Genomic DNA, 16,971 nt, shown 5'->3' on the forward strand with positions numbered 1-16,971 from the left:
TCAGTCTTAACTAGGTCATTTTGGATCAGTAGGAATTTATTTCATTAATAATAATGACAATTTACATTTCTGTATTGATACAATGCAAGTATATTTTACACCGTAAGGATTTTGTCACTGAAGTATAAATTGCTTATTTTTATATAAAGTAAAAGTAGGCAGTTTAAATACTTGATTAAATACACGGTACAACAATTTAATTTTCAGTATGGCACACACATTTATAATACATTCATTCTAGGAATTGTTGCACCTTTTATATACGTATGTAGAACAGAAGTAGAGAGTGACACCTTTTTTCATATATAAATGTTTAAAATTTTTGGAGAAAACAATTGTTTCAACCTCTATTTAAGATAGATGTAAGATCTGTTGCCATATGATAGAAGTATGTCTATTGTCTTACTGTTTTTTCAGACTCCTTAGCAAACCTTGTATGTGGCATTTAATAAATTCTGAATTTTTTAGTGGACATTTTAATTGTGGCTTAGTGATATGTTCATTCCTGAACTGTAGTTATTATTGATGACTTTAGTGATTGTTATAACTGTTTTCCTCAGTTAACTTGATTTTGTCAGATATTATTCCAGTGTAATAATATAATTTGTGTAATTTTGAGTCAGCATTTCAACAGTGTATAATGTTTGTGTTAAATATTTTATTCCTGATGAAATACCTGACAAATTGCATCCCCCTTGCCCCAAATCTGGAGAAATAATCTGCTTTGTTTCATTTCCTCTTTTGTAGACTGCTACAGCTTCAGTGGAAACAAGACCTTGATAAAGGATTAGAGCTAATCAGCAAAGCCATTGAAATAGACAACAAGTGTGACTTTGCATATGAAACAATGGGAACGATTGAAGTTCAAAGGTGACTAATTTTTTTGCAAGTATTAGACCATCTGTAGTAGACGGAGGATATGCTTTGTTGCATGTGGCAAATTTTGAAAGAGCACATCTCTCTATTTCTCACTCTCTCTAAGTTTTTTCTCTGTATATGCGTATTAGAGCAGGTGTGATTTAAACATAAATCAACATGCTGATATAAGTCGGGACAAACCTTATCAGACCTAAACATTTTAAAGTCTTATATCTGATTTCAATTGACATATGAAAAGGCAATTCATTGAATTGATAGGTGAGGCTTAAAAATGTATCTTAGCCCTGAAGATGTTCTTCGTAATCTCATTTTCTGCTATTTGGTATAAAACATATTACAAACTTTGAAAAAGAAACTTTTTGCTATAAGAGTGATTTGGGGTTTTTTTCTTTGTTTATTTAATTTATTTTATTATAATGACTCATCAGTTTTCTCTTTACTATCCACTAAACTGACTGCATTGCAGACTGAATGTCCCAAATTAAGTTGTTAGCTTAATTGGCACAATTCAACCATATCTATATTCTTTTTGTTTTTTTTGTTTTTTTTTTTTTTTCATAAAATGAGATAGCAGTCAAGTAGAAATCTGATGTTGTGAAAACCTGATTAATGTATAATGTTTTGGATGACAGTTCAGTCATAGGATTATACACTATAATGAAGAAGGAAAAATAAATAGCTATAGATAAAAAATCTTTATCTGGTAACAATGTGATTTCAGCATGGAATTTTTTTTTTTAATCTATGGACTTTCCTTCCCATTACATCTGTATTTTTACCCTGTTTAATTGTTCCTTAAATACATTTTATTGCAGGCGGCTCATACATTTCCATGTCATTTTGTTCCTACTGTCAGGTGACCTCTGCTGTATTGCATTTGTAGTGATTAGGGAATCCATTCCCAGGAATTCGGGAATCCCGCATGTCATTCCCGGGAATTCCGGGCTCCTGTGAATGACACAGTGCGCGGGCATCTCACATGTGAACGGTTTTAGAACAACCGACACTTATTTTTAATAAAACTACTGTAACCTTGACTACAAGCAGTTCATGCTGTCATATAAGTGCATGTATCTAGTTAGTTGCATAATAAGAGTGTAGAAAGCACAACGTGTCGAGCGTGCGGTCGTCCAGGCAAAAGCGCACCTTTCGTGCAGAGTATGCGAGTATGAGAAAGCACGCTCTGCCTCCACTGAAGTAGGCGGCACAATCATCAGATACTGATACACTTGTTCTAAACAACGCCCGCGCTTGCTGTTGCTCTGAAACACTGCCATTTCAGCTTTTACTGATGCATTCAGTTTCTTGTCATCATTCTGTGATGGTAAGTTTCTTGGCACAGCTAATGCGGATGCAACAGACTGACGCATTGCAATTTAAAGTTGCTGTTCAAAGCTGTTGTCTGATGAAGACATCAGCCTGTACTGTCAACAGCACGTGCCACAGACATCAACAAACTCTGCCCTGTCCCAGCATTCGTGATCTGCAGAGTGCAGACACCTCCCAGTCCACTGTGTTCAGTCTTAGTGGGAGCTGGGAGACTGACTGCTGCTGGTCTGTTTTTGACTGAATTAATGAGCAACACACTACACCATGGGCCAAAAAACCGTGCCACTTAATTATTTTCAGCTATAACTCTGTTATTTCTTGATCGATTTTTACATTTTTACATGCTATATATGCGAACTTGGCCATTCCCGTTCAGCCAGGAATTAGAGCAGTTTCATTCCCGAGAATGCTGGAATGAAACATGTCCAATTACCGGGAGCCCAGGATTGGATTTCCTAGTAGTGATATATGCTAAGACTTATTCTAGATATTACTGTGACTGCCCATCACATGTCTGTCTATTAGTGTACAGATATTTATATAGCTCACTTTTGGAAGAAGATATCATTGAAATATGTAGATATTATGTAGATATTGTATGAACATTTTTTTATCTAACCAATAAATATTTCCCAGACAGGGCTACACAAATTTCAATATTGTTTAGTTTGTCTATGCATGATGCAAGGAAGAGTGTGTTGGTCATGTTAAGTAGTTTATAGCATTTTTCATTTGTGTTATTTTCCATCCAGAAGCTTTATAAATCCACAAAAAATGAAGAAGAGACTGTAAGATAGAAAGGCTGTAACTGCTTTAGGCAAACCAAACAAATGTAACAATTCAGATCTTTGATTGCTCTTAAAGAACAGACCTTCCATTTACTAGCAAATTTTCACTAATAGGAGAATAATAAAGAACACTGAAACTTTTTAACTAACACACATCATCAAACTATAATGAATTCCAAATAATAATAAACATATAATGGTTGAACATTATAAATGATATTAATGAAGTAGTTCTAGCTAATGGTGAGTTAGTCTCCTGTTTTCTCCAGACCAGAAACATTTCATCAAGGCTTGTTCTCAAAATAGTGTTTGAATTCCAGCAGAAATATTAGCCCATTGTAACTTCATTGTCTCAAATGGATGTTGGAGTTTTGCCAATGGTGAATCTCTGTTTTTTTATTTCGTTCAAAGGATTGATTCAACTGAAGTTTAATGACTAGGCTAGCCAATTCATTAAATTGAATTTCCCTTTATGTTTCAGGAGTCATTCCAAGATTTTTGTAGCCTTATGACATGTAGCTTTCAGTCTTCAGAAATTCACATTTATAGATGAAAACACTGCTGCCACGAAGAGAGAAATTAATTTGGCAGCAATGTTAAGACATTCATTTGCATTCAGGTGTTATCCTCTGTTCACATCTATGATATCAGTGGATCTAATGAAAGCATACTTCTATTTAAGTACCACGACCAGGATAATGTGTTACTATAGAGACAGAACACTAAGCAAAGCTGGGGAAAAAAGATAAAGATCAGATGAAGGTGCAGTATATCACAGTGTTAAAGAGAAATATTTGGTGTTAAGGTGATACTTTTTTTCTGCTGTGCTCAGCACAAAATCTAAGGTTATGATCAGGTGCTGTGGTCCACCAGTCTTGATTTGGAGGGAAGGTGGCCTCAGAGGACCTAGTTTGATAATATCTTGGTTGATATGAGAAGGATAAGTCTCTTCCCAAAGGAAGTCCAGGACTGCAGAGATGGGAGCAAAAACCTGTTGGGGCAACCCAGCTACACCCAGAAAATTACTGTTACACTGGTGGTGGTGGTAGTGGTGGTGGTGGTGGTGATGATGATGATGATGATGCCAGTCTATGTTGCAGGGTTAATGCATAGACTAATACTGTTTTTGACAACTCTGGTATGCCCATCAGTGTGAATGAACAGAAACTTGCATTTATAAGGCTGTAGGGAGTTTTTGTAATCCTTCAGTGCTGGTGTTCTATTGCTTACTACAGCTGCGCATTTTTCTTTCTTGTTGACAAGGTTAGAATTCTCTTGGGTCATTTAGCTAACAGTCACCTGCTAAGGCAATGTTTGTTAGTAGTGTTTCTTTCAGCAGCACTGTCACACTTGATTTTAATTGCCAGAGATGTAGTGAGTCTTCTAACTTTACATAAGCCATGTTGGACCCTGTGTGATGCTTTCATAAGTAATTTTTTACCATTGGGGCCACAATTGGTTACGTATTTTTCAGGTGGACATTTCTTAATTCAGTGGAACCTCGGGTCACGAACATCTTGGACCACGTACAGGTTACAACCAAAAAGTTTGCCAAACTTTTGCATCCGTTCACGACCACACACTAGAGTAACGAACAAGTGAGTTTCCCTTCCGGTTCGTACGCACCAATGATTTCCGCACATGTTCAGTCTCTCCCTGTGCATTCGCTGTGAACTCTTTGTGCTCTATTTCGTTTCTCTTCCAGGTCGTACGCGCTGATGATTTACGCACGTGTTCAGTCTCTCCCTGTACAGTACATTGTTCTTGGTCAGACGTGCCTCGTGCAGAGAGACTTTGTGGTATAGCGGGTCCACAGCTCATGTCAAGAGGCCAGTTTTAAATAAATAATTGCCACGCTTGCAGCTTAGCGAGGTGGCGTGGTGGTTGATTGCTACAGTGCGAGGCGGCTAAAGGGAGGAAAAAGAAAAGAAAGAGGTTGCGGAGTGAGGAAGTAAGCAGGAAGCAGTGTGGAAAGAAACGTTGTGAGCGAGCACGTGTTCGCAGGCAGGCAGCTTGGCAGTGAGCCCAAGCAGGGGTGTTTTGGCCGACACTCGGTGGGGCAGAAGGAAGTGGTCGCTCCAGCTGAGAGATTAAGGAGCTGGAGTGACCAGAAGAATGACGGCTGGCCGCGTAAGGCAGTTAAAGAATGCACCGGGCTTGTTTTTAAAGAGACTGCTTCGAGCATTGTTTTAATCTCGTTGTATTTAATGACGACTTTTTTCTATTGGATTTTAATCTCCACTTCTGTTTTTATGGGATTAGTTATTTATTGAAAGATTCTGAAAGCACTGCACTTAATTTAATTTGGGCATTATTTTTGATTGTTGTTTTGTTGATTTTAATAAAAGCACTTGGCACTTTTTGCGCCATCCGATTGCTCCATTGTAGTGCCTCACTGTTGTGCTCATCAGTAACATTACTGATGCAGCGAAACCGCATCGTCACAGACTTTACCTCAAAACTGTAATCTCCTTTCCACCCATTTCCTCCTCACTTCTTTCATGCCAGAACTCGACTCATGCAAGGTTAGTTTATGGTTAGTTTTTGTATTACGGATTTTTCAAATGTTTGTTTTTTGGTTCGTAGCATGAATTGCTACAATGTTGCTTTTCTTGGTTGTTTATTAAATAATGGATTTTTCAAATGTTCATTTTTTTCCCGGTGCCTAAAACTCATTAAAAAAAGTGCTTACAGTGAGCAGTTCGTGAATTCTTGCAATGTTACTTTTCTCTGTTCAAGGTTTTCTCAGTGTTATTCAATGTTTTTACATTTAGTTTACTATTACGCTGTGCATTCTATGGTATGTAATTAACTATTTTTGTGCTTAAAATCTTAAAAAAATAAATATATATTTACATACAGTTTGTACGGTCTGGAACGGATTAATTGTATTTACATACAATCCTATGGGGGAAATTACTTAGGGTTACGACCAGAGTTTTGGAACGAATTACGGTCGTGACCCGAGGTTCCACTGTATACCTATGACATTACCATGTGCAAAAACAGCAGCAGGCTTCCAGATACAAATATGTTTGGATGACCACTAATATGCCAATAAGCAGCTGTGCACATCTATAAAAGCTGATTATAACCAAAATCTGCCAGACTGATGGAGATACTGTAGTTTTGTAAGGCTTTTAATCTCAGTGGAAACCTTTGGCAGGTTTACAAGCAGGTATGCAGTTTTTCTTTGTTTTGTTAGTTTAGATTGAACCTACCACTGTACAAATTTCATATGTTGCTTTTTAAATGAGTTTGAACTAATATTGTTATGACAGTTTGATGTTGTCATTTATGAAGATTCCATACAATTATTTCCATATTTCTCAAATCATAAGAAGACTTTTTTTATTTTAAAATTCTAATAATATTTAGCTTTGCTCTTGCCATGGCATTGTTTACATGTCTTGCATCAAATAACAAAGTATTAAATTATTTTGTCTACATGTTAATTTTTATGGTTTTGCTTTAAAAGGTTTGTGAAGTTAGGCTGAACTGCTAAAAGTAATGAGCTTACTTTAAGAGTAAAATTTGTAAAAGAAATGGCTGAACTTTTTTCTCTTGAATATCTTTACAGAGGTAACCTGGACAAGGCAATTGAAATGTTCAACAAAGCTATAAACCTTGCCAAGTCAGAAATGGAAATGTCCCACTTGTACTCCCTCTGCGATGCTGCCTATGCCCAGACTGAAGTGGCTAAGAAATATGGATTGAAGCCTCCAACTCTTTAACGCAGCAGTCATATATTCCTCCTACTTGGCTATTGCTAGGGCCTGAAGAGTTTTCATTTCTTTTGTAAAAGCTGTGTTGGATGACTACATGTGTATTGTGATTCTGTAATTCTGATTTGGTTGACATTTCCTTGGGCGTTAAGGTAACTAAAGTATTGCAAAAGGCTCAAATTTACATGCAGGGGGAGCAAAAGTATGTCTTTAGATTATTCATGATTATTCAGTCAGTCAGGACTGGTTTCTAAGGGTGTCATGTGATCTTGCATCAGTTGTTTCTTGTCATCCTCCCAACCCAGCTGCTCCACTGCATCACGATGTAGGGGTTGCTGCACCTGAATCTTTCATACACAACTTTTTTGTGCGAGTCTTCTGATGGGGTACTCATGTTATCTTTACAAACACATTCTTACCCATGTATAATCAATTCCATTTTCTGTCTATCTGCACTATTCATATAACATGTGTTGTGTACTCTTTATCAGCCAGTACTAGAAATGTTTCATTGCCAGCCAGTTCACTTTTGAAATTGTCTAGCATTTGTGGGTCTATGGCACGTCATCCTGATCAAACATGCCAACCGTTACAAATAACTTGGTGTAGTCTGGATACCTGGATCTTGACTAATACCTAATATTTGGCTACAACAAACTTTCTTTGTAAACCTGACAGATACTTGGCATCTTTTAAAAGAAGTCCATCTTCTAATGCTGTAGACTGCCAGGGCTAATCAAGAAAGCATCACAGAGCTTGTCAGTTTTTTTTTTTTGTTTGTTTGTTTTTTCCCCCCCACCTCATTCCCCTTGCTCATTTTATTCTTGTGAAGACCGGAAAATGCTGTCTGCATGGGAGATTTTTTTAAATGGTTGGGGGAGAATATTAGGCTATTCAAAAGTTTTTTGTTTTTGTTATAATTTCTTTTTATATTCTGTACAGCATGAGTGGGATTATTTTTTCTTTCTTAATAAATATTAATATAATTGTATTGTAAACTTGTTGGATTTTACTGTGAAATTCATCAGATTGAATTATACAAGAAAATACAGAGAGAGAATCATTCAACATATGTGTTTGTCTGAAACTCAACAAATAAGGTGAATGAGTCATTGTGTGTTTTAATGCTGTTGTATTACATTTGCTGCAGTCAAAATATGTAACTGACCTGGCTTAAAACACAGCGCTAAGGACCACATAATAAAGTCTAAAACCATACTATGCAAAATAAGATGTAATTCCACTCACAAAAAATCCTGGCACGTATAATTCATCTCTGTCCATTAAGAATTACAGATATATGAGGAATGAGACTCTTCTCTAGACATTCATGCTGGTTTGATGTGTGGTTGCTGTAGAATCCTGTGAAATGGTAGAAGTTGATTTCTCTTGCTTTGCCATTCCAGCTGTTGCTTTTCAGATTTGGAATAACATAAAACTTGTAATGAGTATATTGTTGCTGTAAGGATTCTTTTCCAGTCTTTTTCCTTTACAACTTAAGATGTTGACTGTTGGAAGAAGATTAATTAAATGTATTCTAATTAATATTCAGTATTAGCGATGTAAATCTTTTAATAATTTTCTCTTGTCTGATTAAAACAGTAAGGTCTAGACTTTCTTTGTAAAGAAAGCAATTGCTCTTTATCTCCTAATCTTTTTGCTTTAAATTTGAGATATTTTAAGAAGGCAAGCTATGCTTGCTTAATGTTACTTTTGATTAAATTACATAGCATCTTTTTTCCTCCTCTGAATTTACTAGCTAATTTGCTTGTGGACCAGGTACAGGGTGGTATTTTTACATGAGTGGTGTTGTGCGGCTTTCTTATATTTAAAAAAGAGGAAATGGCTCTATTACATATTTATAAACAGAGCTAATTGTATACCTTCAAGCTGTTTCAGTACTTTTTACTTCCTGGTGATCTGTCACTAAACACTAAATACAAATAATTTAAAATAAAAAATGTTACTTTATTATATCTGGTCCTCCACAGTGCAGGGGAGGTTGTTGAAGTGTTCAGTTTTGAATTTAAAAAGTGGTAACAATCACTCCTGAGCCAACAGGAAAATGTGGTGCAACTACTGTATGTTCAAGAAATTAATGTAACATGCAAGAGTAAATGTAATGGTACAGGAAATCGTATATTCTCTGAACATGAAGAAATCATACCAGTAAGCAACTGCCAGAAGTACCCCTTCTCTTCCTTTTGTTGCTCAGACTCACTGTAGCCGTCGTACTTCTTTCTTTCCATTAGCAGGCTCTAATGTTTAATTATTCAAGCCATTATAAGAAGCTTGAATAATTAAACATTAGAGCCAATTATATAAAGTACCCACCTCAAATGTAGATCTATGCTTCCCACTGGATTTTAACATGTTCAGGGTGTAGCAAAGTAAAGTGTGGCAGGTATGATGCATTGTGCCAAGCAGGTTATAAATGTCTTTGATGATTAGCCAAAGATAAGTAAATAGGTCTCTTTTTCTTTTTTTTTTTTTTTAAAGGAAGGCCGCTATTTGCTCCAATGGATGCCCCTTTTGTTTTATTTTTTTAGTTAGCTTTTAAGAGAATTTATTGGGGTCAGTGTGCATGTGCATATGTGTGTCTGGGTGGCCTGAAACTTCTCCCTAAACAGTGTGGGGCTGTACAAGGTAACTGCATGTTCTCTAACCTCGTCTCATAGACAATTGCCTGTTGCAACCAACTGCACTGAAGATTTTTGTGTCTTTTGTAAATGGATTATAACAATGTAAATTGAGCAAATAAAAAGAACAATCTGGTCAATTCTTTCCAGTCCTTTTCTGTAAAGCCTTAATGAAAAAAGCAAGTAAGCATGCAAATAACGCTTATTGGAAAGTGTTAGAAGGGGAGTAGCTTTGTCCCCCCATTATTTTTAAAACCTGCCTATTCCATTTTGGGACTGTAGAAGGCCAAAGCCTATCGAACCAGTGGATGTGTACAAGGAAGGAACCAAACCTGGAGAAGACACTGAGGGAATACTCTTATGCATATGCCCACTTCTGTACAAGACACTACTATATATACGAATGCTTAGAATTTCCAGTTAATCTAAAATACATCTTTGGAATTTAGTAGAAAAGCCCACACTAATACAGGGAAAATTTATAAACTCTTAATAGACCTTGATTTGGTCAGGATTCAAACTCCTGCCTCTAGAGCTAAGAATTAGCAGCTCAAATACAAGCTATTATCCATCTAAGTTAGACAAGTCTTTGTTTTGAGGATTTTGAATTCTATGTTTTGGTTTTGAATATGTAATACAATTTTAACACTGTTTACTGTGCTAACATTGGCAAGATCCATAAGTTAGAAGGTTTATTAAAGTGTGTGATATAAAGTGGTTACAAAATGTGTATGGTAGGCTGAAGAAGGGTAAAACCAGTTGTTTTTAAATGTTTGTCAAAACAGCTTAAAATTATGTTCTTTGTGAGAATATATGTCATAAGAAAATTACCTTTGACAGTGCAGAGCTATGTTGCCCTTTTAAGGGGATGGGCAGCCTAGGCTTTTTAAGGTTCAGAGGTGTGGAAGACTTGGCACTTCCTGATCTTAGCCGTAATCTTTGTCTAAGGTTTAAAGGACTATTTTTCAAGTGGACACGTTTTAATCTTAGAAATCCTGAATTAGATAAAGTATTTTTAAAATGTTAATAGAATTGCAAAAGTTAAAATCTTAACTTTTTTTTTTATAATTTTTTTTTATTATTATTAAAATGTTTTTGTAAGCCTGCCGCTAAACTTGTTTAAAGTATTTGAACGTTGGGAGAGACCCGAGACATGCGTCAAGTAAAAGGCTGATTGTACATGGTCTTTGAAACAACAATTTAAAACTTAAACAATTTTAAGGCTTTAATTTCTAGTACTAGAGATTCTATATATCTTACATACAACCTTCTCTACAATGTGCAACCATAACACGTGAAAAAAAGTATTAAGGCAGTTTATGCAATTACAACATTTATATTTTTTAACTTGAGAACAATAGCAAATTTTCTTCTGATCCTGGTCTGGTAACTGTGTGCTTAGTTTATATGGTTTCCATGTGTCTGTAAGGGTTTTCCTCCTACATTCCCAGGATGTGAGTTAATTTAAATGACAGCTCTACTTTGGTCTATTGTGGCAATAGTAGGCTTCTCTATGTGGAGTTATTTTAATATGATGACAGTATTATTATTGTATGCCTACTAATTATGAACTTAATGTGAAGAAAACGTAAAAATGAATACATACTTTAGAACTCATAGAGAAGGTTATTGTAGATTATGAGAAGAATGCACGAAAGTTTATATCAAAGGTTCCTTTATACTAACATCAATACATCTGAATAATGCTACATAGCCAAGTCAGAACTTTTCTTTCTTTTGAATTTTCTTGCTTTGTCTATCAATCAAAACGGTTACATATTTTGACAGGAAGAGCCGGTCGAAAATTCAAAGTTTCTTCATACAGCCCAGATTGTCCCGTGAAAAAGTCATCCTTCTGAAATGAGAGATGAAAAAACATGATAATGTGAGCCATTGTAAAGAGAATAATTACTTCACAAAAACTTGAAGGATTTGGTGAACGTACAGTGGAGTAAATTTGCATCATCCATCCATGTCAAGTGCTCTGCCTAATACTAGTCTGAACTGTGGTAAAAATAAAATGCAAGTCTGATACAGTGCAGAATTAGATGCCTCTGTTCTGCATAACCTCATTTTAAAATAGAGAATTTGAATTACAGTATGTAGTACAAGGCTAAAGGAATGGTTCTAGCTAATGGGATAATCAGACCTGAAGAAAATAAGTAAAAAATATGCACATCGGAAAAAAACAAGATGCAAAATAGAAAATATGAAGAATATTAAAGATAATAATGATCAAAAGTTATGTCAGAGCAACATAATAATTAAAATATGAACATACTTTTTCAACACAAAATCCTCACCCAATTCCATTGAGAATTTCTGGCCCAACTTGAAAGATATGGCAACTTGCAAGCGATAAAGAAATTCTGCCAATTTAATCGGACTGTGTTATTGAAGCTGTGTTATGTTTCTAGAATTACTAAAAAATATTTAAAGTTGGCACTGTTTCTGCTATTCATGAAATCTGAAAGTTGACTGTATCTTGGCACAGCATTGAGCTTTTCACATCAAAAGTTGATGCTACTTATTGGATGGACTATTTTGATGTAAACAATAGTGCAGATGTATCAGTGCTTTTGTGCTTGATGTCAACTATTTACTTGGATAGCTAAGCTCTTCCACATCAAATTATCTGGGGCCTCATGTATAAACGGTGCATACGCACAGAAATGTTGCGTAAGAACTTTTCCACGTTCAAATCGCGATATATAAAATCTACACTTGGCGTAAATCCACGCACTTTTCCACGGTACCTCATACCTTGACGTACGCAAGTTCTCCGCTCGGTTTTGCAGACTGGCGGCACCCAGCGTCAAAGCAGTGCTACTGTTCCTGTGGGTTACACCTTATTTTCCTGACGCGGCTTTATAAATACACCGAAACTAACCGCATATTGTTTATTAGTGTAATGCATCTGATTGTAATTAACTTGTAACAATGTAATGGTAGAGGGAACAGCCATAGTATTCCAAATACCATAACTGCTTTAGCGTTGTTACTCTCACTTCTTCTTCTTCTTCTTCTTCTTCTTTCAGCTTCTCTTGTTAGGAGTTGCCACAGCGGATCATCTTTTTCAATATTTCTCTCACTGCACCACTCAGAGTATTTATATCACTGTATCTGAGTGTGAATTACAGCAGCAGCTGATCGGAAAGAGAATTATCGGTATACAGCTTCAAGGACACGCTGTCTCAGCCACTGCAAAATGTTTTAAAGCCTTTCCTGCATGGACCTCGCGGTTCAGAAACAGAAACGATATCATTTATAAGGTGAAATTCAGCAAAATATGTTTATTAAATTATACAGATAAAACTTTAACTTCATTTAAATAATCTATATTCTTCACTGGGAGTGTCGTTAAGGATAGAATAATTAAACATGTACTACGAAGACATTTCAATGTTCTTTAAACGTTTTGAAGAATCGGCGCTAAGCTTACAGATGGCTTAACGTCTATTACAGAGCTGATTGTATGGCGATCGGTTATTTGGGGAAAGAAAAGCACTGACTTCAGTGACTGCTACGCCAATATATATTGAATATAAAACAGAAAGAGAAAATAACACAGCTAAAAACAGCGACAAATTTCGGCAAAAGTTAAATGCTTGTGTCATGAGCACGAGGCGGCTATGCAGCCATCCACTGTGCATAAGCTACCTTACTGACGGGCGGGCTAAGGAGCCACCGATTCTTTCTCTGCCCAGTGCCACCACAAGCCTAGAGCCGCCCCTGATTGTACTGCTGCAATAAATTATTTCATCGAAGTGAAACGCATGTTTAATAACGTGCTTTAACTCCTATCATCATGAAAATGACATCACGTATACATCTCAGTATTTTAGTTATTCAGAGAACTGTAATATTACGAATGTAATGGATTCTGTGTCCAGTTGGAGGAAGAGAGCCGGTTTAAAAAGCAAGTAGTGATTCACACACATAGAGCACATAGAAGATCAAATACAAAACAAAGCATTTAACGTGCTACTTTAATTACGATGTGATTTGAGAAACTGGTTAATTAAACGATTTTAAGATGAAGTTTATGATGTTCTACTATAATGACAAAATAAACTACGTGATTAAAGTGGAAATGTCGAGATTGAAGTTGACATTTCGTGCTTTTTCCTCACTGTGTGCCTTCTTTCTCTGTACCCTAATAAGCTTTCATATGACACTCAGACAGTGGGCTTACAACTCGGCTTTTCACGGCGACTTTGATATGTGACTTCTTTTTTATTTCCAGCACTGTGCGATTTGTGAATGTGAGCTTTCAAGTTTCTCCAACACGCTATGCCACTCGATCAACTTCCTTTTGTTGATTATACCACGGTTTATTTGAACAAATAGTATGTTTTTCATTTGCCTCCACTTGGTATTCGCTGAAATTCTTATATTTTCCCCGTGCTTTTCCCATTGTCTTTTCACAGAAGGCTGCGCTTAAGGGCGATTTATATTGATTTGCATATTCAAATAGGCGTAATTCTGGGAGGATTTGGGGCGTCACATAATGCGCGTGCACGAGCGTTAGTTTTCACGCTGGTCGGGATTTATGTAGCGGAAGAACGTGGAAGTTGGAGTACGCACAGATTCCTGCATCTGGATTTTTCTGTGCGTAAGCACATTTCAGCTTTTGTGCTTACGCCATGTTATAGTGCGAGTTCTACGCACGGCGTTATACATGAGGCCCCTGGTGAGCAGCCTCAGATGCGGTTAGGGTGACTGCTTTATAGGACACACGGCACTGTTTTCATTTTTGACAACTTTTGATAGGTAAACTGTTCCAAAAAACTTGCAGCATTGTGGGAGTAGTGAAGTAGTGAGAGCAAGGAAGGAAGCAGTCTTGGGTAGGACACCAACCTCAAACTTAACCACTCATGCTGGGGTTATTTAATGTTTCCTATTTGCCTAATGCAGATGACCTTGGATGATGAGAGGAACATAGACTAATAAGGAAAAAAAGCTGAACCTACGTTACAGGAGTTTTAAATCCTTGAATTGCTGTATCATCCAAATTGAAAAACATTTAAATGAGTATCTTAAGTGGAAGACTTATCTAAATTAGCTTACATATCACATATATTTGAACATACAGTGGTGTGAAAAACTATTTGCCCCCTTCCTGATTTCTTATTCTTTTGCATGTTTGTCACACAAAATGTTTCTGATCATCAAACACATTTAACCATTAGTCAAATATAACACAAGTAAACACAAAATGCAGTTTTTAAATGATGGTTTTTATTATTTAGGGAGAAAAAATCCAAACCTACATGGCCCTGTGTGAAAAAGTAATTGCCCCCTGAACCTAATAACTGGTTGGGCCACCCTTAGCAGCAATAACTGCAATCAAGCGTTTGCGATAACTTGCAATGAGTCTTTTAAAGTGCTAAAGAAGGAATTTTGGCCCACTCATCTTTGCAGAATTGTTGTAATTCAGCTTTATTTGAGGGTTTTCTAGCATGAACCGCCTTTTTAAGGTCATGCCATAGCATCTCAATTGGATTCAGGTCAGGACTTTGACTAGGCCACTCCAAAGTCTTCATTTTGTTTTTCTTCAGCCATTCAGAGGTGGATTTGCTGGTGTGTTTTGGGCCATTGTCCTGTTGCAGCACCCAAGATCGCTTCAGCTTGAGTTGACGAACAGATGGCGGACATTCTCCTTCGGGATTTTTGGTAGACAGTAGAATTCATGGTTCCATCTATCACAGCAAGCCTTCCAGGTCCTGAAGCAGCAAAACAACCCCAGACCATCACACTACCACCGCTATATTTTACTGTTGGTATGATGTTCTTTTTCTGAAATGCTGTGTTCCTTTTACGCCAGATGTAACGGGACATTTGCCTTCCAAAAAGTTCAACTTTTGTCTCATCAGTCCACAAGGTATTTCCCAAAAGTCTTGGCAATCATTGAGATGTTTCTTAGCAAAATTGAGACGAGCCCTAATGTTCCTTTTGCTTAACAGTGGTTTGCGTCTTGGAAATCTGCCATGCAGGCCGTTTTTGCCCAGTCTCTTTCTTATGGTGGAGTCGTGAACACTGACCTTAATTGAGGCAAGTGAGGCCTGCAGTTCTTTAGACGTTTTCCTGGGGTCTTTTGTGACCTCTCGGATGAGTCGTCTCTGCGCTCTTGGGGTAATTTTGGTCGGCTGGCCTCTCCTGGGAAGGTTCACCACTGTTCCATGTTTTTGCCATTTGTGGATAATGGCTCTCACTGTGGTTCGCTGGAGTCCCAAAGCTTTAGAAATGGCTTTATAACCTTTACCAGACTGATAGATCTCAATTACTTCTGTTCTCATTTGTTCCTGAATTTCTTTGGATCTTGGCATGATGTCTAGCTTTTGAGGTGCTTTTGGTCTACTTCTCTGTGTCAGGCAGCTCCTATTTAAGTGATTTCTTGATTGAAACAGGTGTGGCAGTAATCAGGCCTGGGGGTGGCTACGGAAATTGAACTCAGGTGTGATACACCACAGTTAGGTTATTTTTTTAACAAGGGGGCAATTACTTTTTCACACAGGGCCATGTAGGTTTGGATTTTTTCTCCCTAAATAATAAAAACCATCATTTAAAAACTGCATTTTGTGTTTACTTGTGTTATATTTGACTAATGGTTAAATGTGTTTGATGATCAGAAACGTTTTGTGTGACAAACATGCAAAAGAATAAGAAACCAGGAAGGGGGCAAATAGTTTTTCACACCACTGTATATCTGAAGTGTGGTGCCATGAAAACATTTTTCCTGCCTTAGTTCAACTTATTATTGCAGATTTTTGACACTGAATATTTTCAGGTCTTCAACCAAAATCAAGTATTAGTTAAAGGGCACCAAAGTGAATAAACAACCTCATTTTTATTTATTTACTGTGGTGTGCAAAAGTATTCAGTTCCCTTGGAAGGTGTCATAATTTTCTGCATGACAATAGATTTGTACACATATTTATCCATTCAGTATTTCTAATATGAACTGTCATGCTGAAGCAGTACATTTCCAAAGTTAAGATAAAGCAGATGTTTAACTGAAGAAGAAAAACTCAAAGGTTGGTGTTCACACAATAAGAATATCATACTAGCAGTCAAGCCTGGTGGTGGTGGTGTGACAGTGTCTCCGGACCTTGACAGCTTGCTGTAAATAAATCTGAATTCTGCTCAGTATCAGAAAACTCTTGAGTTTGAACAAGAAATCATTTAAAAGATAATTTTAATAGTTGGGAAAACTAGACTTGTAAAAATAAATTTCACACTGGTCGTATGATTTGTCATTACTGTTATGACTCACTGTGTCACCATAGATTTGCTCTGGCATGGTGAATATTAGTGGGGATCTAGTGATGAGGAAGAGAGAGACAAGAGATTCACTTCTCATTTTGGTGCTCAAAATATAAAAAAACGAAGTAACATTTCCCAAAATGCAAAGATTAAATGAAACTGCTTCCTCTCTTCATTGTTTTTGAAAAATTTCTCAACATACTTAAAAGAAAGCAGACAGAAGAAATGGGAGTTCAGCATGCCAGAGTCAATGGTACAGTGAAGGTGCAGTCTCTGGTATTGCTGTGTGACAAAGGGCACATCATCTAACTCTATAAATATGAAAACTATTGTACTATGCACCTG

General features: G+C 36.7%; 1 protein-coding gene across 1 annotated transcript in view; it reads left to right on the forward strand.

Moving 5' to 3' along the window:
* tomm70a (translocase of outer mitochondrial membrane 70 homolog A (S. cerevisiae)) overlaps positions 1-9,500 on the forward strand; it is an 87,425-nt gene extending 77,925 nt beyond the window's left edge. Inside the window, exons 11-12 of the mRNA XM_039744996.1 lie at positions 748-870; positions 6,577-9,500. Of these exons, the coding sequence (XP_039600930.1) occupies positions 748-870; positions 6,577-6,730 (277 nt within the window). The 3' untranslated portion in view covers positions 6,731-9,500. The remainder of the gene's footprint in view (positions 1-747; positions 871-6,576) is intronic.
* The last annotated feature ends 7,471 nt before the right edge of the window (positions 9,501-16,971 follow it).

The sequence above is a fragment of the Polypterus senegalus genome, chromosome 2 (genome assembly GCF_016835505.1).
Source record: "Polypterus senegalus isolate Bchr_013 chromosome 2, ASM1683550v1, whole genome shotgun sequence".
NCBI lineage: Eukaryota > Metazoa > Chordata > Cladistia > Polypteriformes > Polypteridae > Polypterus > Polypterus senegalus.